Source organism: Malania oleifera, chromosome 8 (genome assembly GCF_029873635.1).
Source record: "Malania oleifera isolate guangnan ecotype guangnan chromosome 8, ASM2987363v1, whole genome shotgun sequence".
Classification (NCBI taxonomy): Eukaryota; Viridiplantae; Streptophyta; class Magnoliopsida; order Santalales; family Ximeniaceae; genus Malania; species Malania oleifera.
Window position 1 is genome coordinate 1,981,484 of NC_080424.1, and position 21,225 is coordinate 2,002,708.

General features: G+C 34.0%; 1 protein-coding gene across 5 annotated transcripts in view; it reads right to left on the reverse strand.

Annotated features, from left to right (window-relative positions):
* LOC131162371 (pentatricopeptide repeat-containing protein At4g18975, chloroplastic) overlaps window positions 1-20,931 on the reverse strand; it is a 29,488-nt gene extending 8,557 nt beyond the window's left edge. For 2 of the 5 annotated variants that reach the window (XR_009138767.1, XM_058118778.1), the window contains exons 1-4: window positions 20,617-20,905; window positions 18,061-18,180; window positions 11,812-11,931; window positions 5,267-5,410 (exon numbers count right to left, since the gene is read on the reverse strand). Coding sequence is in view for 3 of the 5 variants with exons in the window: in XM_058118778.1 (XP_057974761.1) it covers window positions 5,267-5,410; window positions 11,812-11,931; window positions 18,061-18,180; window positions 20,617-20,628 (396 nt within the window). In the remaining 2 variants the exon portion in view is untranslated. Of the gene's footprint in view, window positions 1-5,266; window positions 5,411-11,811; window positions 11,932-18,060; window positions 18,181-20,616 lie in introns of all 5 variants that reach the window. The other 3 variants (XR_009138768.1, XM_058118780.1, XM_058118779.1) reach the window with 2 other exon arrangements.
* Between the last annotated feature and the right edge of the window lie 294 nt (window positions 20,932-21,225).

Sequence of the window (21,225 nt, forward strand, 5' to 3'; positions counted from 1 at the left end):
GGTTTCAGTTTTTAATGTTCATGAACTGATGGGTACCTGAACCGAACTGACATATGTATTTATTTACAATTTATTATTTATATTATATACATTTTAAAGTTACATATTAGTATGCACAAATAGTTTTGGATGATTGATTTATATAAATAAAGTGTAAATGCACGCACTAAATCAAAACCCATAAAATATATAACTTCTATTTTTAAAAATTATAATGTTTTGAGAATCGAATAACCAAACTGATCCATCAATTAACATATGTGTTCGGATTGATTTTGGTTCACAAAAACACTGAAGCAAAACCTTCGATTCAATTTGGTTTCTGGAGTCCCAAATCAGGTAACTGAACCATGAACACCCCTACTTGGAGGGAAGTAGTCCTGAGTAGATCTGAAGGATGTACATAGGTTGACATTAATCTTCATAAGAACACAAACAACTAAGTGCAAAACTTAGGGTTTGTTTGGTATCGATGCTATTTTCTGTTTTTGACACTGTTTCCCACACTAATAAAAAAAAAGATTATAAAAACGCATTTGTTTCTATTGTCAGTTTTCTATTTCTGCTGTCGATTTTCAGTTGTTTGCCAAAAATTTGAAAATCAAATTTTATGATTTTCAATTGTTTTGGCAACCTATTGTTAGAAATTTTAATATTCAAAAATAGTTTTTTTGGATTAAATTATTTCTTTTATACACTTTTAAATTAAAACTAAAATTAAAATTAAATGATCATATGAATTTAAATATAATTAAAGAAAAATATACATAAAGTTCAAAAAGTAATAACAAATCCAATTACAAAATACTTTTACTATTTTCCAATTGTCATGTCCAATAAAATTTATTGTAAACTAAATTTTGAAAGTAGAACAATTAAGTAAAATAATTGTAATATATTTTACTTTTATTATAGTACTTTTTTATTGTATATTATTTGTAATTTTATTATTTTAATCATATTTTTATAATATTTTGATTTAAAGACAACAATAAGCATTTTTTTAATTAAGTTTTTAACTTGTATTAGTGATTTTTGGTTTTTGTTCCTCTCATTTTTTACAGTGATACTAAACAACCCTTACCTTTTAGGGTTTCTCAGGTCACTTCTCCTATCCTTCAGCAAACTCATGTTGATACTTTAGGTAATCTTATTCCTTGCTGTTCTATTCATACAAGAAATACTATGTGCCAAAGAGAGGAGTCTACTGAGGGAGATGCTTTTATATCTAGTCCTTTGGATTTTTTTTCCCATGCGTGTGAGGGTTGGGGTGGAGGGGAGAGGGAGGGAATGGAAGACTATAGAAACCCACTTAAACCCCTAAGGACATGGGCTTAAAGTTAGTGAATCCTTTAGGTCGAGGTGAAGGTGGGGGTGAGTCCTAGAATCAATAAAAGGAAGAAAAAAAAGGTGGGGGAGAAGAAGGTGATTCAAAGAGAACTTAAAATTTTAGCATCTTCTAACATTTTTTTCCTTGTTTGGGGGGAAGGGGGGGTGTGTTGGGTTTGTTGTTAGGAACATTTGGGAAGGGGATATTGTTCCATTTCCAAAGTTAATGGTCTTGTGAGATTATTTTCCCTAGTTTTGCTAGGGATCATTGGCAAGTTTCTTCGTTTATGAGGCCTTCTAGACCTACTCTTTGGAACGCTTTCTAGGAAAAGCTATATACGGTTTTTGCCTTTTTGGTTTTTGTTCCACTAGGTGGATTATCAATGGAGATTTAAACATTGTTAGTTTCCTTGTAGAGAAAATGGGTGTGGGAGTACTACTTTGAGCATATAGAAATTAGATGGGTTCATCAAATATTGTGGCTTAAGAGACCTCTCATTGGATAATGTGCTTTCCTCTTAGTCCATAGGTGCGTGGCAATGTGGGACTTGGCTCCATTTTGAGAATATGAGGCTAGACCATGATTCTTGTCAGTCTTCTGTAAGGAAGTCTTGGACTTAGGATTTCAAAAGCGAGTGGGAAGGATTTAGATTTATAACAAAGCTTAAATGTCGTAAAGAGATGTTGAAAAAGTGGAATTGGGAGGTGTTTGTGATATTACGAGTGGAAATGCTAGCATTTTGGCAAATTGGATTATCTACATAGGAAAGAGGCAGATGCTAGTCTCTCGCAGACTGAGGAGGTCAACCGTGTTACATTGAAGAATAAGTAAGGTTTGATTCTTAAGTGATAATTTAGAGGCAGATGACTAAATTTAAATGGATTAACAAGGGTGACTATAATTCAAAAAAAATTCTATAAGTTATCTAATGGGAAGATAAGGAATGATCATGGAATTGGATATTGGTAGGGGTGGATATGGGTAGAGGAGAGGTTATTTTGGATCCTTGTTTGATTGTGTCTGAGATATTTTTTCCCTAGTATTTATAATGAGCAGGATGCTAGTAGCCCGATGATTGAAGGGTTAGTTAGAGTCCCATTTCTAAGGCTCAGATGACTTTGTTGGAAAGAGCTTTTGGGGAGGAAGAGGCGAGGCCTATGTTGTTCGGGATGGATAGGGACCCTGGATTTAGCAAGTTTTTTTTTTTCAGCAATGCTCGAATGTGATTATAGGAGATTTGTTGGAGATTTTTAGCAAAATTTATTGGAATAGGATCTCAATAAGAACATTAATTCCAATTCTATCACTTTGGTGCCTAAGAAGAGTAATCTATCAAGATCACTGATTTTAGACATATTAGCCTAGTAACTAGTGTGTGTAAGATTATTGCTAAAGTGCTAGCTCATAGGCTGAATGCTAGCTCATAGGCTGAGTGTTGTGCTTAATAATTCCATTTCTAGGGCTCAAGCTGCATTTGTGGGAAGTAGGCAGATTGTAGATGCCATATTGGTTGGCAATAAGGTAGTGGAGGAGGTCCAAAGAAAAAGAGAAGCGGATATTTCTAAACTGGATTTTGAAAAAAGCTTATGACTAGGTTCGTTGGAATTTCTTGGATAAAGTATTTGTTAGAAAGTGTTTTTGGGAGAAGTGGCATTCTTGGATCAGGGATGCATGTCCAATGTTTTCTTTTTGATATAGCAAATGGGGAACAACATTCATCGTTTCAAGCATTGAAGGGTCTTAGCAAGGTGATCTGCTCCACCTTCTGTTGTGGATGTTTTGAGTAGACTAGTTGATAGGGTGGTACATGAGTGGATAGTGAAAAGTTTGGTAGTGTGGAGGGAGGGATGACCACAACTCCTCTTTTTTTGAACATTTTGAGCCTCCTTTGTATGCTTGAACAAATTTCTGGGCTACAAATCTCAGTGTCAGTAGAGTTAGGGAGTTGGCATTGTTAACGGGCTGTGGCATTTTGGACTTTGTATGCTTGAACGAGTTTCTGGGTTACAAATCTGACTGTCAGTAGAGTTAGGGAGTTGGCCTTGTTAATGGGCTGTCGCATTTTGGGCTGGCCCATGTGTTATTCAGGGGTCCCTTTGGGTGGAAATCCCAGGAGAGTGATTTTTCAAGATCATGTTGTGAAAAGGGTGTCTAAAAAGAGTTTAGATGGATGGAAAGGCATGTTATTTTCTTAAAAAGGCCGCATTATTCCTATATAGGCTTGCCTTCCCAACATCCCTTAATATTGCTAATCTATTTTTAGATTTCTGTAGGCATCTCTAGTAAGCTAGAGAAAGTAATGAGAGATTTTCCTTTCTCTAGTGTCACAAGGAAGAGGGCTACTCAATTAGTTGAGATGTGGTGTGTAGGTCTAAATTGGAAGGGGGGCTTGTATTCTAAACCAAAGTCTTAAATGTCAATTTCAACTAAATTTTAAATTTCAATATAAATTTCAATATCGATGTTGATTTCATTTTCAATTTTAAAACATGATAGCAATTACTAGTAAAGCATGGAATTCTTTTATCAAACTTTAAAAATTGTTAATGAACATAATAATGCAAGACGCAGAACAAATATGTTATAAATAAAATACACCAGTGGCATGTATGTGGTATATAAGGTGCAGTAAGTGTAATATAGTAATCATATTAAACATATCCAATTAAAGTAAATGAAATCCATAAATTAGTTAATATTATGTTTCATACAAATATCAATAATTTAAATATAATTGACCAAATAAAATATTGTAGCTAGTTAAAAGGCGTCCCTAGGCCACAAGGCTCCTCACTTTGCTAGGGTAGGGGACGGTTGTTACAGTGTATGCAGTCTTACCCCTGCTTTTTATGCAGTAAGGCTGTTTCAACTTTAATTTTCCATAGAATTGTGGAGTACAAAAGGCTATCAATCATATCCTTCTTGCAAGAATCTTTAGTTTTGACAAAATATATAAATAAGATTAAAATTTTATATAGAGAGAGAGAGAGAGAGAGAGAGAGAAAATTTCGTTTTATAGTTAAAATTTTGCCAAATTTCGAAGATTTTAATAAATTTCGGATAGGGGATGCTATCATGTGATCAGAGTGGATTTATGAATGTTAAGGAGTTATTCTTTGATGGTGTTTTGAGCAAGAGCATTAAATATTTGTCACTTTGGTGCCTCAAAAGAGTAAATCTTTGCATGTTGTTGATTTTCGGTCTATTAGTATGGTATGTGTGCAAGATTTTTGCCAAGGTACTAGCTAATAGGCTGATTTGAGTTATAAGAAGTACAATTCCCTCAAGCTCAGAGTGCTTTTGTTTTGTGGCCGGGGGGGGGGGGGGGGGGGGGGGGGGTAGGCACATTGTGGATGCTATTTTACTGGCTAATGATGTTGTGGAGGCTGTTACGAGGAATAAGGGATGGGTGTAGTGTTTAAAATGGATTTTGGAAAAGCTCATAAGCTTTTTCCGTAAATAAAAAGGGGGATTGAAATTTTCCATATTAAAAAAAACTTAAAAAGGAACATGAAGAATTCCCTAACCAAACCCTAGAATTACTCCTCAATGAGGAATGAAAGATTCCAAAAGTTTAGCAAAGTGATGAGCTCATCAACCTCTCTTTCCTCAAGATCCCTAAAAAAGCAAACACCAAGGCTTTCAAGGTAACTTCCCCATCCAACAATCCTGTTCAATCTTGGCTTGTCAATAAATGGGCTTAAAATTTTTCTTTAAGCTTGTTTATTTATTAGTTAGCTAAATAAATGTAAATGAAGTCTCAACAAGGTGGGTTCCAAGCTATTCATGAATTGCAGGGTTCAATTATTACTTCTTTGCCTTTCCTTCCTTTTAAGTTTTCCATATATATATATATATATACACACAAGCACAGACACATACGCATGCACATCCACATATATATCTATGGAGAGAGAATGACAGAGATCTCTCTACCTGAATAACTTTATGCCATTGTTGTTCCTTCTCAAGCATAGCCAAAACCCTCTTTAGCGAGGCTATAGGAAAGTTCTGTTCCCATGCAACCCAGGCATCAAGTGCACCATAAACAGCTTCTTTACTGTCCTTGAGATCAAAAAGCTGTATAGATGTGGTTATTTTAATAAATTTGCTTAACATGAATAGTAATATGGAGACAGGTGTTACTTATACACTGGAAAAAATTCAACATGGTAAAGAGAACATACTTAATCAACCATGGTACAAGGTCATTGCTATCAATATGAAAATTATGTGCAAAAACTGATCTAGAAAGTTAAAATCCCAAATTTATGAACTGGCCAGCACAGACCAAATCATTAGCAGTGAAGAATAATAATTATGCAATGAATATTATCAGTTACTAATATTCAGGAATTGAAGAAAACTTCTCCAGAAGTAAGTGCTTCACATACATAGGTGGCACATGACACAACATGTAGTATATATATGTGTATATAAAATGAAAAATCATTTGGGGTACTGAATTTTTTTTGGACATAATAGTGTCAGAAGCCCTTTGGACACTTGATGAATCCACCAGGATAACAGGTTTACCTCTCCACCCTTCTCCACCTAGATATCAAGGTTTAATCTCAATAAGAAAGCTGTAGCTGCCAAGTAGGGTTATGGAATATCTAATAGGATAATCACTGAAAGACTAGTAAAATGTTTATGCTTTTTGGCATTGTGCTCATAGCACCAACCACACGCGCCTAGCCAAAATAAAACATGCACAACACATTATAGATTTTGTCAATTTTGTGAGTGGTAAATGATTTTCATTTTATAACAAAGGAAGACGATTTCTTTAAGGAAGAAAGACTGTACCAAAAGGAGAATAAGTTAAAAGAGATCCTCCTAATCAGAACAAACAAAACTAAAAGTAGAGAGCAGGGGAGGAAAAACATCAATCAAACCACAAAAGAAAACAAATTTTATTGAATGTTAAAGAAGCTAGCTCCCTAGAAGCACCCCAAACTAAAACAGCACAGCAAGGACAGGTAATGAATGTTGTCCCAAGTTAAGGAAATATTCAGCTTCTTCCCAGAAAAAATATGCAAATTACTCTCGAACCATAACCCCACAACACTGCAAAAAAATGCACATCTTCATAATACTGCAGCATCCTTCTTCCTGCCAACACGCTAAAAAAGATACCCAACAAATTCTCCACAGAATTTGGGCAAACCCCAACTTTCTCCCAATAAAACAAATAGCTTATTCCATGTTTTCCAAGCAAAATCAGAGTGCAAAAACAGATGAGAAGCTGTTCCAGAACTGCTAAATGATTTGATGTACATAGGTTGGCACTCTCTGGTGCCAATATTACTATATTTCATATTACAAATCAAAAAAAAAAAAAATTAAATCACAAAACTGATGCAAAACCTACAACCAAATTTTTCTGAGTCCAATTACCATCATGCCCATAAACCAAAATAATAATAAAAAAAAAATTAAACCTAATAACATATTCACATGATCTAGATGAACCTCAGGAAGATCTCTTCTAATACCGTAGAAATATAGCACATCTACATTACAGGTGGCATCACCACAAAGGGAAAAATAAAATCCTTGCTTGAATTGATAATGACATTATTGACTCCTTATTTCTTCTGCCCATTCGGCATGCTCAATGGTTTGAAGACTTCCAAACCTAAGCTGTAAATCCAAAAATTGATCCTTTTTTAGGAAAGGTCTTCGAACAAAAAGGAGGTTAAGATATTAGAATACAACACAAAAAAGCAGTTGCTTCTCATTGCAAGCATAACAAGTCCTTTAAATCGGTGTGTCTCAGCCAGGGACTGACAAGTGTAAAGAGTGATTTTCAGATAGGCACACTAAAAAGGTATCTAGAAGGAATATTGGTGGTGATGTATATGCGCAAAACAATACAAAAAATATAATGGAGAAATTCAATTGTAAGTGGATGCTCATCCGAATATCAGAGAAAGCTATATTGCCAAACCACCCAAAAATGGCCCATATAAGATCTATAGAATTATAGATCATGTATGATTGTGAAAGCAACAGACTGCCACAAAGACTTTCCCTTCTCTCTTTCCAAAGCCAACTCACTCAATCAACAAAAAATCCTCCAAATACTGAAGAAAAAACCAATACTCTCCCAACCACAAAAAAAACAAAAAAAGCTTCCTTCATAAACACCAAGGCACAGTCGAATGAAGAAATAAAAGTGCATGATCCTCACTATTACCATAACATGTAAAGAATGACATGTACGGCCTATAAACCTGAAACAGATTTTTCTTCCCCCAATAAGAGAGAGATTTAATGAATAGCCAAAAGATAGTACAATAAAAGAGGACAGGGTGTCCTCAAATAACAAAGACTACAAACCAAGACAACGACAAATGGTCTGGTTTCCAATCCTTTTGAAGGTCAGGCAAGGTTAAATCCCTGAAGAGTCCAAATGAATGAGCTCAAAAGGAAGACCAGCACTCTATCTCATAGCAAACAAGGAGTTGTATGACCCTTGAATACTCTCGCATTCTTCTTAACCCTAAGAGTCCAAAGGATAGCAAAAACTGCACCACTCCATAACACGTGGCCTTTTTTGCTTGAGCCAAAAACCCCAATACCTAATGAGCAAGAGATCTCCCACATTCCAAGGCACCATCCAAGCTTCACCAAAGAGAGACAATAAAGCATCCCAAAGATCAGCAGCGCCCCCACAGTTGAGGAAAATCTAAGTGTTCAATTTGTTGGACTTGCGGCGCATCAGCACATGTCAGGACTCACAGATATGAAGGCTTTCTTGTCTAAAAAATCATACCATAGCCTCCTCAATGATGAAATTCTAAGGAAAATAATTGGGAGAAGGGATTTCTGACTGTTGTAAAAAAAATATGTTGAAGAGCGTAGACCTGAAAAAGCACCCTCCCAAACCCTCTCAACATCCTATTGGAAGAAGCAAAGCAGTCCAACACAATAAGCAAGGTGGCAAGCTCATCGACTACTCTTTCACTACGATTTCTAATAAAGCAGAAATCCCACGAAAAAATAAAGAGACTCTCTGGAAGAAAAGAACAAATTGATAGGTGAACTGTGAAGAGAAGAAGGCTTAAATACACTGTCAGCTCCAATGAGTCCTCACCCACACCAAACATCCTGCCAAAACTGAACCCTATTACCATTACCCACTGTGAAGCAGGTGAAAGGAAAGCACTGATACGCCACATAGGAAGCAAACTTCAAGGGCATGCGTGAGAAATAATGTCACATCTCTAGTCATTCACCTAGTTCAATGGGGCCCATATTTACTCTTAATCACTTTGTGCCATACAGAGGGAAGCCTCCACAACCATTTACCAATCAGGGAGATGTTTATCCCACAATGACAAGCCCCAGCACCCCTTCTCATCTGAGTCTTAAAACAACCTCTTGACTACATGCTCTCCCTTACCACTCCCAGAGCCATCGCACATCAGCCTCTCAAGAATCTTGGCTGCATTCAAGGGCACTCTAAACTGAGAAAGTAAATAGGGATACAGGCAAGTGAGGCACGAATGATAGTGACACAACCCCAAAGACGCCCTCTTCCACCCATCCAATCTCATGCCCATTCTCTTGAGATCATTGGTCCAAAAAATCCGCAGACTTTTGATTGCTCCAGAGAGGGAGACCAAGGTAAAAAAGCAGCCACCAAGGGACATACAACCTGCCAGGATTCTCTAAGTCGCCACCACTCAAATTGATTCCAACGGTCCAACAACTCAACACTTGGAATAGATGATCTTTAAACCCAAAATCTTTTTGAAGATTTTTAACAGGATGATGAATTTATGGAATTTTGCAACATTGTCGTCATGAAACAGCAAAGTATCCTCAAGGTGAGACACCTCCACTTCCTCCCTCCAAACATAAAGGCCTCCAATCACACCCAAGCCCTAATTGTCCACGAGCATCATGATCCAGGAATCCGCCACCAAGGTTAACAAGAATAAAGACAACAGGTCCCACTGCCTAAGCCCTGAGTAGCCCCAAATTGCTCTCCAGGTTGACCATTGACAATAACTAGCAAATTGGTTAAGCTCAAGCAACCTCTAATAGGCCGATACCATTCCTCCAAATCTCTCCAAAACCTTTCCTACACATTACATTGTCCAAAAAGCCCCAATTAACCATAGTATAAGCTTTCTTGAAGACAGTTTAAATAAGAACCCCCTTCTCCCCCTTCTCACATCTTCCACCACCTCATTAGCCATAAAAAGGGGATCTAATTTTTATCTGTCTTGACTAAATTCAGACTCAACCATTGCCACTATGTCCCTCAAAACCTCACTCTCGTAGATCTCCCCTTTTTTCTAGGATTAGGGCAACGAAAGTATAGTTCACACAATTACCCAGCACCCAATTATGGTGGAACTCCTCAAAAAACCTCTAGATGTTTCCTTGCAAGAGCGCCCACTTCTACTAAAAAAAGGCCATCGTGAAACCAACAAGACCATCTTCGAAATCCGGTGTGAAGGGACAGTGTACGAGAAATCAAATCATAACTAACTGAATGAAATTTCTAATAGATCTATGCCATTTTTTTTTTCTCAGGTTAATAAAAAGAGAGAAATTACATGAGTTTCAAACGTTAATTTTGATTAATAATTTTAGTTTTACCTTTTCTCCCACCATAAAAGCTTTCTCCCCCCTCATTGCAAACACCATTGTTTTAATCTCATTAACTTCAAAAGGTCCCTCAAGCATTTGAGCTAAACTCTCTCCAATCGAGGTCCTCCACCATTAGTCTGTTTAGGAGCTCCGCAATGAACAAGTGTTTGTGAAAATTCATAATCTCAACTCAAATTTGAGAATGACCCCTTGCAACACTCCGTGAATCTAATTCAAACTCCTCGATGAAATCATTCCTCCTCCTCCCATTAGCTCCTTCAAAACCTCTCCAAGTATATTTGATAAGATGTTTAGACCTTGTACGAACTAGCCAGTAGGCACCAAACCAACAAGCTTAAAATCCCTCACCCTTCTAGATCGCACCTCGGAATATGAGCCATAAAGGTTGAATTCAGAATTATTTCCTACCACCCTATAGCTATGAAATTGCCAAAAAACCTCAAAATGTTTTCTTGCAAAACCTCCCTCCTATCATGGGAAAAAATCCACCATAAAACCATCAGGATAGAGCTTTACCCCTATCCATTTCAAACATTGCCATATTAACTTCTTCAACTTCAAAAAGGCAACTCTAACCAAATAGCCTTATCCGCCCCTATGGGGCACCAATCAAGTCCCTCAAGCATCAATAAATGCTGACAATCCTAGGTAAATAAAGGCTTATAAAAGCGCGTGATCTCATCTGCCATTTGTTTCTAATACCTCACAAGACTCCCCAAATCAAACTCTAATCTTAATAAAACATCTTCTCCTCCTCCTATTGGCTGCTCTATGAAATAAATGAGAATTTCAATGCCCTCCTTCACCCATTTTATCCTTAATTTAAGAAGCCAACTTATTTCCTATCTAGAAAAAGCATCTCTCCAGCTCATTACACAGATGGCTCCTTCTAGATCTATCCTCCTCACCCAAGAGCTCGCAATCCTCTAGTCTATCCAGCCCTTCAATCTCAAAAAAGTTCTTGTTCCTTTGTTCTTTTATATTCCCAAACACCTCTTTATTCAATAGTTTCAACTTGAAAACCGAGTTGAACCGATAATTTGCCCCAAACGCAACCGTAATTTCATTAACCGCTGATCTGGTTACAGTTCACCCTCTTTATATTATCTGGTTTGGTTTCTAATGTCGATTAACCAATGGTAATCTGAACAAACCAATATATGTATTTATTTGTAAATATATATTTTTATAATATATGTAAATTATATAACAATATATACAACTTATCCTAAAACAACAAACTAGTACACGTGGCTGTTTGAGTATTTGGTCTACACAAATAAAGTGTGACCACCACATCAAATCAAAAGCCAAGCAGAAAACCTATTATTTATTAATTTGTGACTAAATTAGTTGGATTGGAAAACAAACTCAAACTGTCGGTTAATCAAAATGAGTTTGGCTCAATTTTCAGTTCCCATAATACCAAACCAATATGCTCTGTTAGGTTTGGTCCAGTTGGTATTTAGCAATTTGGTGCAGTCGCCCGACCCATGAGCAGCCTTAGTTTCAACTTGGTAACAAAATTCAATTTTTTCATCACTTTGAAGTCCTCCCACCCCTGAACATGAAACTCTTCCCACCAAGCTTTTACAATATCCCCCAGAGAAGGGTGCATGAGTGCATCAATGACATTCTTTTGAATCTAAATGGCATAGGACCCATTGAACAGGATTAGAGTCGACGAGCACCAGACAATAATCTGAGATAGGCCTAACCATAAACTCTAGCGCGACACTTGAGAAAACATCTTTCCAAATATTTGTAAAAAGTTTATTAGTCCAGAATATAACCACCTTCACATTAGTAAAGGACTAGAAAACCCAGAACTCTATAGAAGTCGTACTTACAGTGTTGACAAGAAAATTCATCTTATCTTTTCTCGAAACATTCTCCCCAATTTGGTGCTTACGTACAACTCCAGCACCAGGTTCTAAATACTTAAATGCAGCTTGATTGTTGCATTGATCCTACAGATGATTGCAGCAATTCCAATAAAAAATTACAGCAAAATAGATGAATACATAAAGCAATAAATTAGGATCATAAATTTCAATTCCAAAAAAAATTCAACCATCGTGTAACATACTCTAACTAGAAAGTAAATCCTCGTCCAAAGAGACCATCAGATACAAATTCTGTTGACTGTGCAGATTAAAGACAAACAGATTCTTGTGCATATTAATTTAGGAGAGGTACTACTGATGACTGTTTTTCCGTAATTGTTTTTCTATGAAGAGTATCTTGTCCCCTTTTCACATTTCTGTCTTCCAAGGTATAAGCCTCAACAGCCTCGTAAGAACAAGCATTTAAGCTCTCAAGAACATCAAAAACAAGACATCTCAAGCACTGAACTTCAAGTTTGTTCATGAGTCTCAAGATAATTCAATCTCTTCCAAGTCAAAGCAGAGGAGATCTTCTCTATTTGTCCAAGATCAAGTCATTAAGACCCTTGATTTGAATTTTTCAAAAAAAGAATTAGAGGAGAGAGATCAAAATCCCATTCTTAAAGTTAATAAAGCAATTTATCACATAATTATCTTGTCTATTTTGACTTGAAATTTGTGTGCTAACGAACCTATGATCTTAGATATTTACAGACGTAAGATTCATGTTCCAACCTGCATTTTTTTTTTTAAACCTTCCAACCTGATTTTCATGTTTACCTTATTATTTTATCAGTTCAATGGTTACCACGAGTATTTCTAACTTTTGAAAGCAAAATAAATAATATTGCCTTGACACAGTAGAAAGACCAATTAGTTATTCATGTCATCAACCTGAACACGTCAACATTGGTACTAACAGTAAATAAATGTAACTTGTTCAAACAACTATCTAGTGTTCCTAAAACCCCTTATAAGACTTTTTTTAACTTGATTAATCGCTTCTTTTTAACTTTTGAAAGCAAAATAAATAATATTTTCTTGACACAGTAAAAAGACCAATAAGTTATTCATGTTGTCAACCTAAACATGCCAATATTGGTACTTACAGTAAATAAATGTAACTTGTTCAAACAACCATCTAGTGTTCCTAATACCCCTTGTAAGAATCTTCTTTTTAACTTGATTAATCGCCCTTTGTTGTTTGAAACTGAAATAGTTTTGTTCCATAATTTTCTAATTATGGTTTGTCTCATTTGAGAGAATACTACCAATTCAAGTTGGTTAGATCATAGTTGCATGACTCCGAATTTCTTTGGAATTTGTCATCGCCCCTAATTGTATCACACAATTAAATTATGCACCCCTCTAAACAAACACAAATAATTATCAATAGCATTTTTATTAGTTCATCCTGCATTCGTTTATTAAAATGAGGCTACAATCAAAACCACTTATGCATAAAACATTATCAATTTTGAATCTTAAGCAGAAATTTCTACAGCAAATCAGATCACACGCGTGTCCATCGTGCAATGCCACCATGTGGCCAATATATGTCTTTATTTGCAAATCAACTCACAAATGCATGTATTACTAATTGATGTACAATTATTTGAGGAAATGTTTACATTAATAACTTGATCACTTACTCACAGGATTGTGGATTGGTTTGGTCGGTTCAGAAATGGAAAGCAAAAAACTGAATTTTTTTTCCGTTAGAGTGAGAAGATGAACCAAACCAAACCAGTGGCACAACCAAAACCAAACCAAACTGTTCAGTTCGATCTGAACATGCTGAAAACCACTGAACTGAATTACATGAATCAAAAAAATGAGTTAAAAAAAAAAAAAAAAACTGAACTTCCTAAAAAGGACCAAACTTCCTGACAACTGATCAAACTGATATGCGATGTGTGTGCAATCATGCATGTATACCATGCACAGCCATCTTTATGCATTGATCCATTGGAGAAACAGTTGCTTAAGTAAATTAGTATCTAACATTATTTTCATTAATCTTCTTCTCTCTTTTTTAGTCTTTTTAAAATATCTTCATCATTCTCTTGTGTCTTGTGCAAAGCTAACAATTGTATTATGATTAAGACCAGGGCCAGCTCAATGTGTAGGAAGCTGAGGTGCTCGCCTAGGGCCCCCAAAAATTTTGGGGCCCTTAAATTTTTTTTTAATATAATAATATATTTTTGGGACCCAATTTTTTTCTTAATTAAATAATGTTAACAATATTTATTATGCTCTCTTCCCATACATTGACTTCCCAACTAACAAATAAATGAAATTATATTTTAAAATGTAAAATAAATGCAATTTAATTCTTTTTCTTTTTTCAAGTCTCATTGACTTCCCAACTAATAATTTTATTATATTTCTAACTATCTATTAGTCTCATCTCTCTCTCTTAGCCTCTCTAAAAAAATCTTTCCATCTCTCACACTCTCTCACTCTCATCTCTCGGTCTCTCTATGATTTTTGCTCTGGCTCTTGCATTCATCAACTTCGGGCCTCCGATTCTCTGTAATTTTCATCAACCCTAATTTTGATTTCAATGTTTGTGCATTATTTTTTTATTATTTTCACTCTGAATTTTTTTTTTTCTATTTTTTCTCAGATTTTGGAAGCTTTGAGGCTAGAGCGATGTATTCGGCAAGAAGCTGATATCTCTAAAGTCTCGCTCGCCAATCGATTTGCAATAATAATAATAATCAGGTTATATTGTTTCAATCTATTATTTCTATAGATTTATTAAATTTATTTTTATTTGTTTACATAATTTGTCAATTTATAATTAGTATTAATTTTGAAATTTAATTATGTCAACTAGAAAATATGAATCTGGATATGAAAAACAAAGAAAGAAAAAAAAATAAAAGAATTAATGTCATCTCAAAAGGGAGCTCTTGATAAATTTATTTTTAGTTCTAAACAAAATATAAATGAGCAAGATGAAAATCCTCCAAGAAGCAAGCAATCAATTCCAGAGATGGAATTAGGATCTAATATGATGATAGATAATAATAATAATAATAATAGTGATAAAGATAACATTAATATACAAGAAATGCTAACTAATGATATTTCTTTTGAAAGACATTTTAAAAATCTAAAAGAAGAAAAAATAAATAATGATGATAATATTTATGATCCAAAATATTGGAAAAATATAGATACCAAATTACGAAATTTATTAGTTGAAAAAGGTCCTATTAGGGATAATGATTTAATTTTTCCAAAAGATGAAAATCCAAGACATTTTTCAAATACATACTATATTCGAAAATTATCAAATAGAGGGAAACATGATAGAAAATGGCTTATATATTCTAAAGATTTAGATAGAGTATTTTGTTTTTATTGTAAGTTATTTGGCCAAAAATTAAATAACCAACAACTAGCTAATGAAGGGTGTAAAGATTGGAAAAACCTTAGTACTAAACTTAAAAGTCACGAAATTAGTGAAAAACATATTTTCAATATAAGTAAATGGGCTAATTTAGAGTTAAGATTGTTGAAAAATACAATAATTGATAAAAATATGGAAGAACAAATTAACAAAGAAAAAGAACACTGGAAAAAAGTATTATTGAGAATTATTTCTGTTGTGAAAACTCTTGCTAAAAATAATTTGACATTTCGTGGGAAAAATGAACGAATTTATCAAGAGAATAAAGGGATTTTTTTAAATTTAATTGAAATGATAGCAGAATTTGATCCAATAATGAAAGAACATATTCGACGTTTTCAACATGGTGAAATTCATAATCATTATCTTAGTCATAATATGCAAAATGAATTGATAAATTTGTTAACTCTTAATATTAAAAAGAAAAATATGAAGCAAATCAATGAAGCAAAATATTATTCAATCAAACTCGATTGCACTCCGGATGTAAGTCATCAAGAACAAATGTTTTTAATAATACGATATTTGAATCTTTCTACAAGTCCAATTAAAATAGAAGAACATTTTATAGAATTTCTAAAAATAGATGATACGCCAGGAGAAGGACTTTTTAATAAATTAATAAATGTCATACAAAAATTTGAACTTGGTATTGAGAATATAAGAGAGCAAGGATATGATAATGGATCTAATATGAAAGGAAAACAACAAGGTGTACAAAAGAGACTATTAGATTTAAATCCTAGAGCATTTTACACTCCGTGTGATTGTCATAATCTTAATCTAGTACTTTGTGATATGGTTAATTGTTGTTCTAAAGCTATAACTTTTTTTGGAGTAGTACAACGAATATATATATTATTTTCTTCTTCTACGAAACGATGGAAAATTTTAACCGAATATGTACCAAATTTAACTGTAAAATCATTATCACAAATACGTTAGGAAAATCGAATAGAGAGTGTTGAGGCAATAAGATTTCAAGCTTCTCCAATTAGAGATGCTTTACTTCAATTAGAAAAAACTAGTGATGAACCAAAAATAAATAGTGAATCTTATTGTATAGCAACTTATGAAATGGAAAATTTTGAATTTTTATTAGGAATGATTATTTGGTATGACATACTATTTGCTGTTAATTGTGTTAGTAAAAATTTACAATCAAGAGATATGCATATTGATGTAGCCATTAATCAATTAAAAGGTCTTATTGTTTTTCTAAAAAATTATAGGGAGAATGGATTTATATCTTCTACGATTTCAGCAAAAGAGATTGCACTTGAAATGAATATTGAACCTATATTTCGTAAAAAACGTGTAATTAGTAAGAAAAAGCAATTTGATGAGAATGCTAATGATGATACAACACACTCAGCTGAAGAATCTTTTAGGATTAATTTTTTCTTATATATAATAGATCAAGCTATTGTTTCACTTGAGAGTAGATTTGAACAATTTCAAACATATGAGTATATTTTTGATTTTTTATATGATTTAAAAATATTAAAATCATTAGATGAGAATAATTTGAAACAAAAATGTTTGACACTTGAGAATATTTTTAAATGTGGAACACATTCAGATATTAATGATTTTGATTTATTTTCAGAATTGAGAATTTTAAAAGAAAGTCTAGAAGAAACGAGTACACCAATTGAAACATTGAACTTTATAAAAAAGATAAATTGTTTTCCAAATGCATTTATTGCTTATAGAATTTTATTAACGATACCTGTGACAGTAGCTTCTGCAGAAAAAAGTTTTTCAAAACTTAAACTTATAAAAAATCATTTGCGATCAACTATGTCACAAGAAAGATTAAATGGATTAGCTATGTCATCAATAGAAAAAGAAATACTTGAAAATCTTGAATATAAAACTTTAATTAGTGATTTTGCATCTCAAAAAGCTAGAAAAATTAATTTCAAATAAAAAGTAAACAAAATATTAAGGGTCTTGATTAAATCATTCGCCTAGGGCCCTATATGGTGAAGAGCCGACCCTAATTACGACCACTGATCCACTAAGGCAATGCAATGGAGTTTATTGCAGCATGGAGATCAACTAAAGGCTGAAGTTTGTGTGTAGTTTGGATTGTGCAGCTGGCTGAAGTTTGTGTGAAGTTTGGCTTGGGCTACTGCCTGCTGGGCTTGGTTTGGGGGCATGGGCTGGTCTAGGCGGAAATCAGTATTGCCATCTAGGTAGAATTTCCATTTTCAGTACAGAGCAATATTTGGGCTGCAAAACTGAAAACCAAACCATTTTTTTTTTGGGTTGCCAAATTTGGGACCAAACCAAACTGAACCAAGCACATTAAGAAACCAAAACATTTCAGTTTGGTTGGTTATTTCAATGCAAACTGAATTTTGCACAGCCCTACTTACTCGTCTTGATTATCATTAATCAAACAAACCAAATACTGATTAAACATGTGAGATTGATTGACCTTCAGCAAACTAGCCAACTTTTAATAGAAAGTTTGACCACCCATACTACAAATTTCAGATGCCATCAAATTCTATTCTCATGCTAAAAAAATTATTACTTTTTGGAATAAACTATGTTGGTGTGATTCTCTAATACACAGTAATCAAACACATAAGTTTAAAACTATCCTCTCCTCCAATTTTATAAAGTTATCGAAATATTTTATAATACATACAACTTCCTAGCACAATGATTCCACATAATAAATAAATAAATAATCAAACGTTAAAAAAACAAAAAGACCATGCATCAAGCATAATCTAATAATAGTATTGAGAACAAACAATTTATTTTAAAAAATCTACCTCTAGGGTGCAAATTGCTCTGGTGGTGCTTCGGTTTGGCAATTGGCCTTGCACCATGGTACTATAATTGCAATTGAGGATTTGAAGTCTAACCATTCCAAGTCGACCAAATCGACGTACCTGTTACCACAAAAGAAGCAGGAAAGTAGTTCATTTTTATTTTAAATGCAAAAAAAAAAAAATTCAAAAGCTCACTAAAATTCAAACAATTGTTTCTAGAAAAAACTTTACTCGTATGAAATTTACTTCACTTTAGTAGAGATTCAAAAAGATTAAAAGATAAATATTTAAAACAATAAAGACGTCAAAACTTGAAAAAACAAACGTTAACTTGATTAAACTACTAGACATGGCATTTGGTTTGCTAGAGTTGGAATGTGTACAAGATAGCAGTTAGGACCTGTTTAATAAAATACTAAACATTCATACAAAGACTTATCCTAATTCAAGTAGATGGTGGTGAGTACATGTGCATGGACCGGCTGGTCCAGTTTGCTAGAATTGTATCAGAACCAATCAGACTCCCAGTTCAGATTGACCCTAAACCTGGAAATGAATCATATTAGAGTCAACCCAGCCAGAAATAGGCAACTTGGAATGCCTTGGCCAAACCCAATGGACCAGCCAGGTTGACTTAGTATGTTACATTTACACCAAAAATTATTGAATTGTGCATTTGAACCCGACTCTTTGAGAAAGGAGGCGGCGTGCTTTATCTAGAGGGCTCCTTCTGTCATATGATAAGAAACCATAGATATAACGGCTTCTATGTATGATAAAAGACTCTCTCCCTCAAATCATAAATATTTTTGTGATTTTATTGTGTGAACAATATTACAATAATATATGTATTAAGAATATTTAATACGTAATAGGAAAAGTTCCCACAAAATTTTCCTAATTTGTCTTATTAATTATTTTTGGCTATGATTTTATCAATGGGTGATTTGAACATTTTTTCAAATAAATTATAAATTTTATCTGAACTATTTCCAAAAAAAAGAAACATAATTAGCTAATAAGTAATTATTGGTCTATAATCACATATTTGCAAAATTATCTTTAATTATTATTAATATTATTATTAGTATTATTATTATCATATCATAGGTTCAACCACAAGTTTGACCCACTAGTCCGACCAACCCTGTGGCTTCACCAGGTTTTGTAATGGCTTTGGGTTTTTGAACCATGGAGTAGATAAGTTATACCTCTTAAAAACAATTTATTTTTGCTCACCTTCATCCTTAGCAGAGGCACTAATTGAATTTAATATATTCATATAAAAAAGACAACAATTCTTAGTAGATGTCAGTAGGAATTAGAACACAAGAAAACACTTCCTAAATGAAAATTTTGGATAATAAAATTACACTAGGTAGGGGTCTAGGAGAATAGGAAATTCAAGAGTGAAAACTGGGCATGTTTTGTTGTGGAAAACCTTTTCGTTTTCCATTTCTAGTTTTCTAAATAATTACAGAAGTATTACAAAGATGTCCAGTTTTCTAATATTTGCTTATGAAAGTTGAAAACCACACATGAAAAAAAATTTGAAAAAACAAAAAAAGGTGTCCCCGGGTCATAAGGCTTCCCACTTCACGAGGGTAAGGGGAAGGGTCGTCATAGTGTACACAGCCTTACCCCTACTTTTAGGTAGAGAGGCTGTTTCCATAAACTCGAACCCATGACCAACCGGTCACAAAGGCATAACCTTATGGTTGATCCAAGGTCAGTCCTCACATGAAAAAAAAAATCCAAGTTTCGTTTACAAGTGTTGGAAAACTAGAATACAAGATGGCAGGTTTGCTTCAAAAACTAAAACTTGTTTTCCTCAATTAAATAGACCCTTACTTTTTTTAAATTAGATCAAATTTTGTAAATTTATTTTATAGAAATTTAGTATTTTCCATAAATATTCTCATTTTTCTTATAATGATCTTACTGCAGGGGCATAAACCTTTTACCCAGCGGGGGCATTTTAATTTGCATTTGAAATGGTTATTTTTCAATTTTTTTTCCTGTGACTTTTTTACTTACCACTTCCTTGCCTTCAGGACTACAAGCCCTGGTTTCTCCAAACGTAGGAGAGTCAAAAGCTCATTGTCAACCTGTTTAACATTCTCTCGTTTTGTTTTTTTGCAGTACCACTGAGCAATTTTCAAAACAAAAATAGCATAATTGAATAACAATTTTTTTTTTTGTTGGAGCACAGTCTAATCCAGCGCAAAGAACACAATACACAAGAAAACATTTTTTAATAATTCCCAAACAGCTACTAGATGCAGACATGCAGTTGCCACCAAAAGCATAGGTGAGACCACACAGCTAGATAAGCTACCAAAGAGATTTGAGTATAAACACTCGAACACTCTATATGTCAGGATATTAGTCTGCAACCATTAAAATCAAGTTCCATCAAAACCAAATTGCCCTCGAAAAATGGCAATGTTTATCATCATAAACATTAGAAAAATCCACATACATAGACATGCATAGAAACATATGAATGCCCGTAAACGCAGAGTAGAACCGAAAAGCGTAGAAGAGAAAAGTTACCAGGTAAGCCATTGTTGATGGAAGTGCGCAAGATGCAGACTGCTTTCCTGCGACTGATCTTCCTTTTTTCTTTTCTTTTTTGGTACAGCTCAAGAAGAGAGTGTCTCCCTCATCCGTCTCTCTGCATCCGCCTCCCCTCTCTGACGCTCATATCTGTCTTCAGGCTTCACCAGCAACTCTCCTCAGTTTCTCGTCCGACTTTCCCCCTCACAGATAAGCCAAGGGCAGGCAAGAACGCGGTCGACCAAGCTGCTAAAGCCCTAACTTAGGGATGCCCAGGCTTATTTAAACTTAGAGCATGAGCCAGTCCAAATGATATTACATAAAATCTATTTTAATTTTTATACTTTTAATTAATCAATTTTTAGTGCATGATTTTATGCAATTATTTTTGCCATCCTAAACTAAAGTTAAAGATATTAGTGAATCTTAATAAAATCATTTACATAAATAGTATAAGGACATTTTTGGATCGTTGTAGATAGTTATAAGTGTATTATAGGATAATTATGACTAGTTATAGAAATAAATTTGAGATAATTATATGGCTATTTTGATATAGTTGTGAGTAGTTAAAAAAATATTTTGAAATAATAAGTAGTAGTTGTT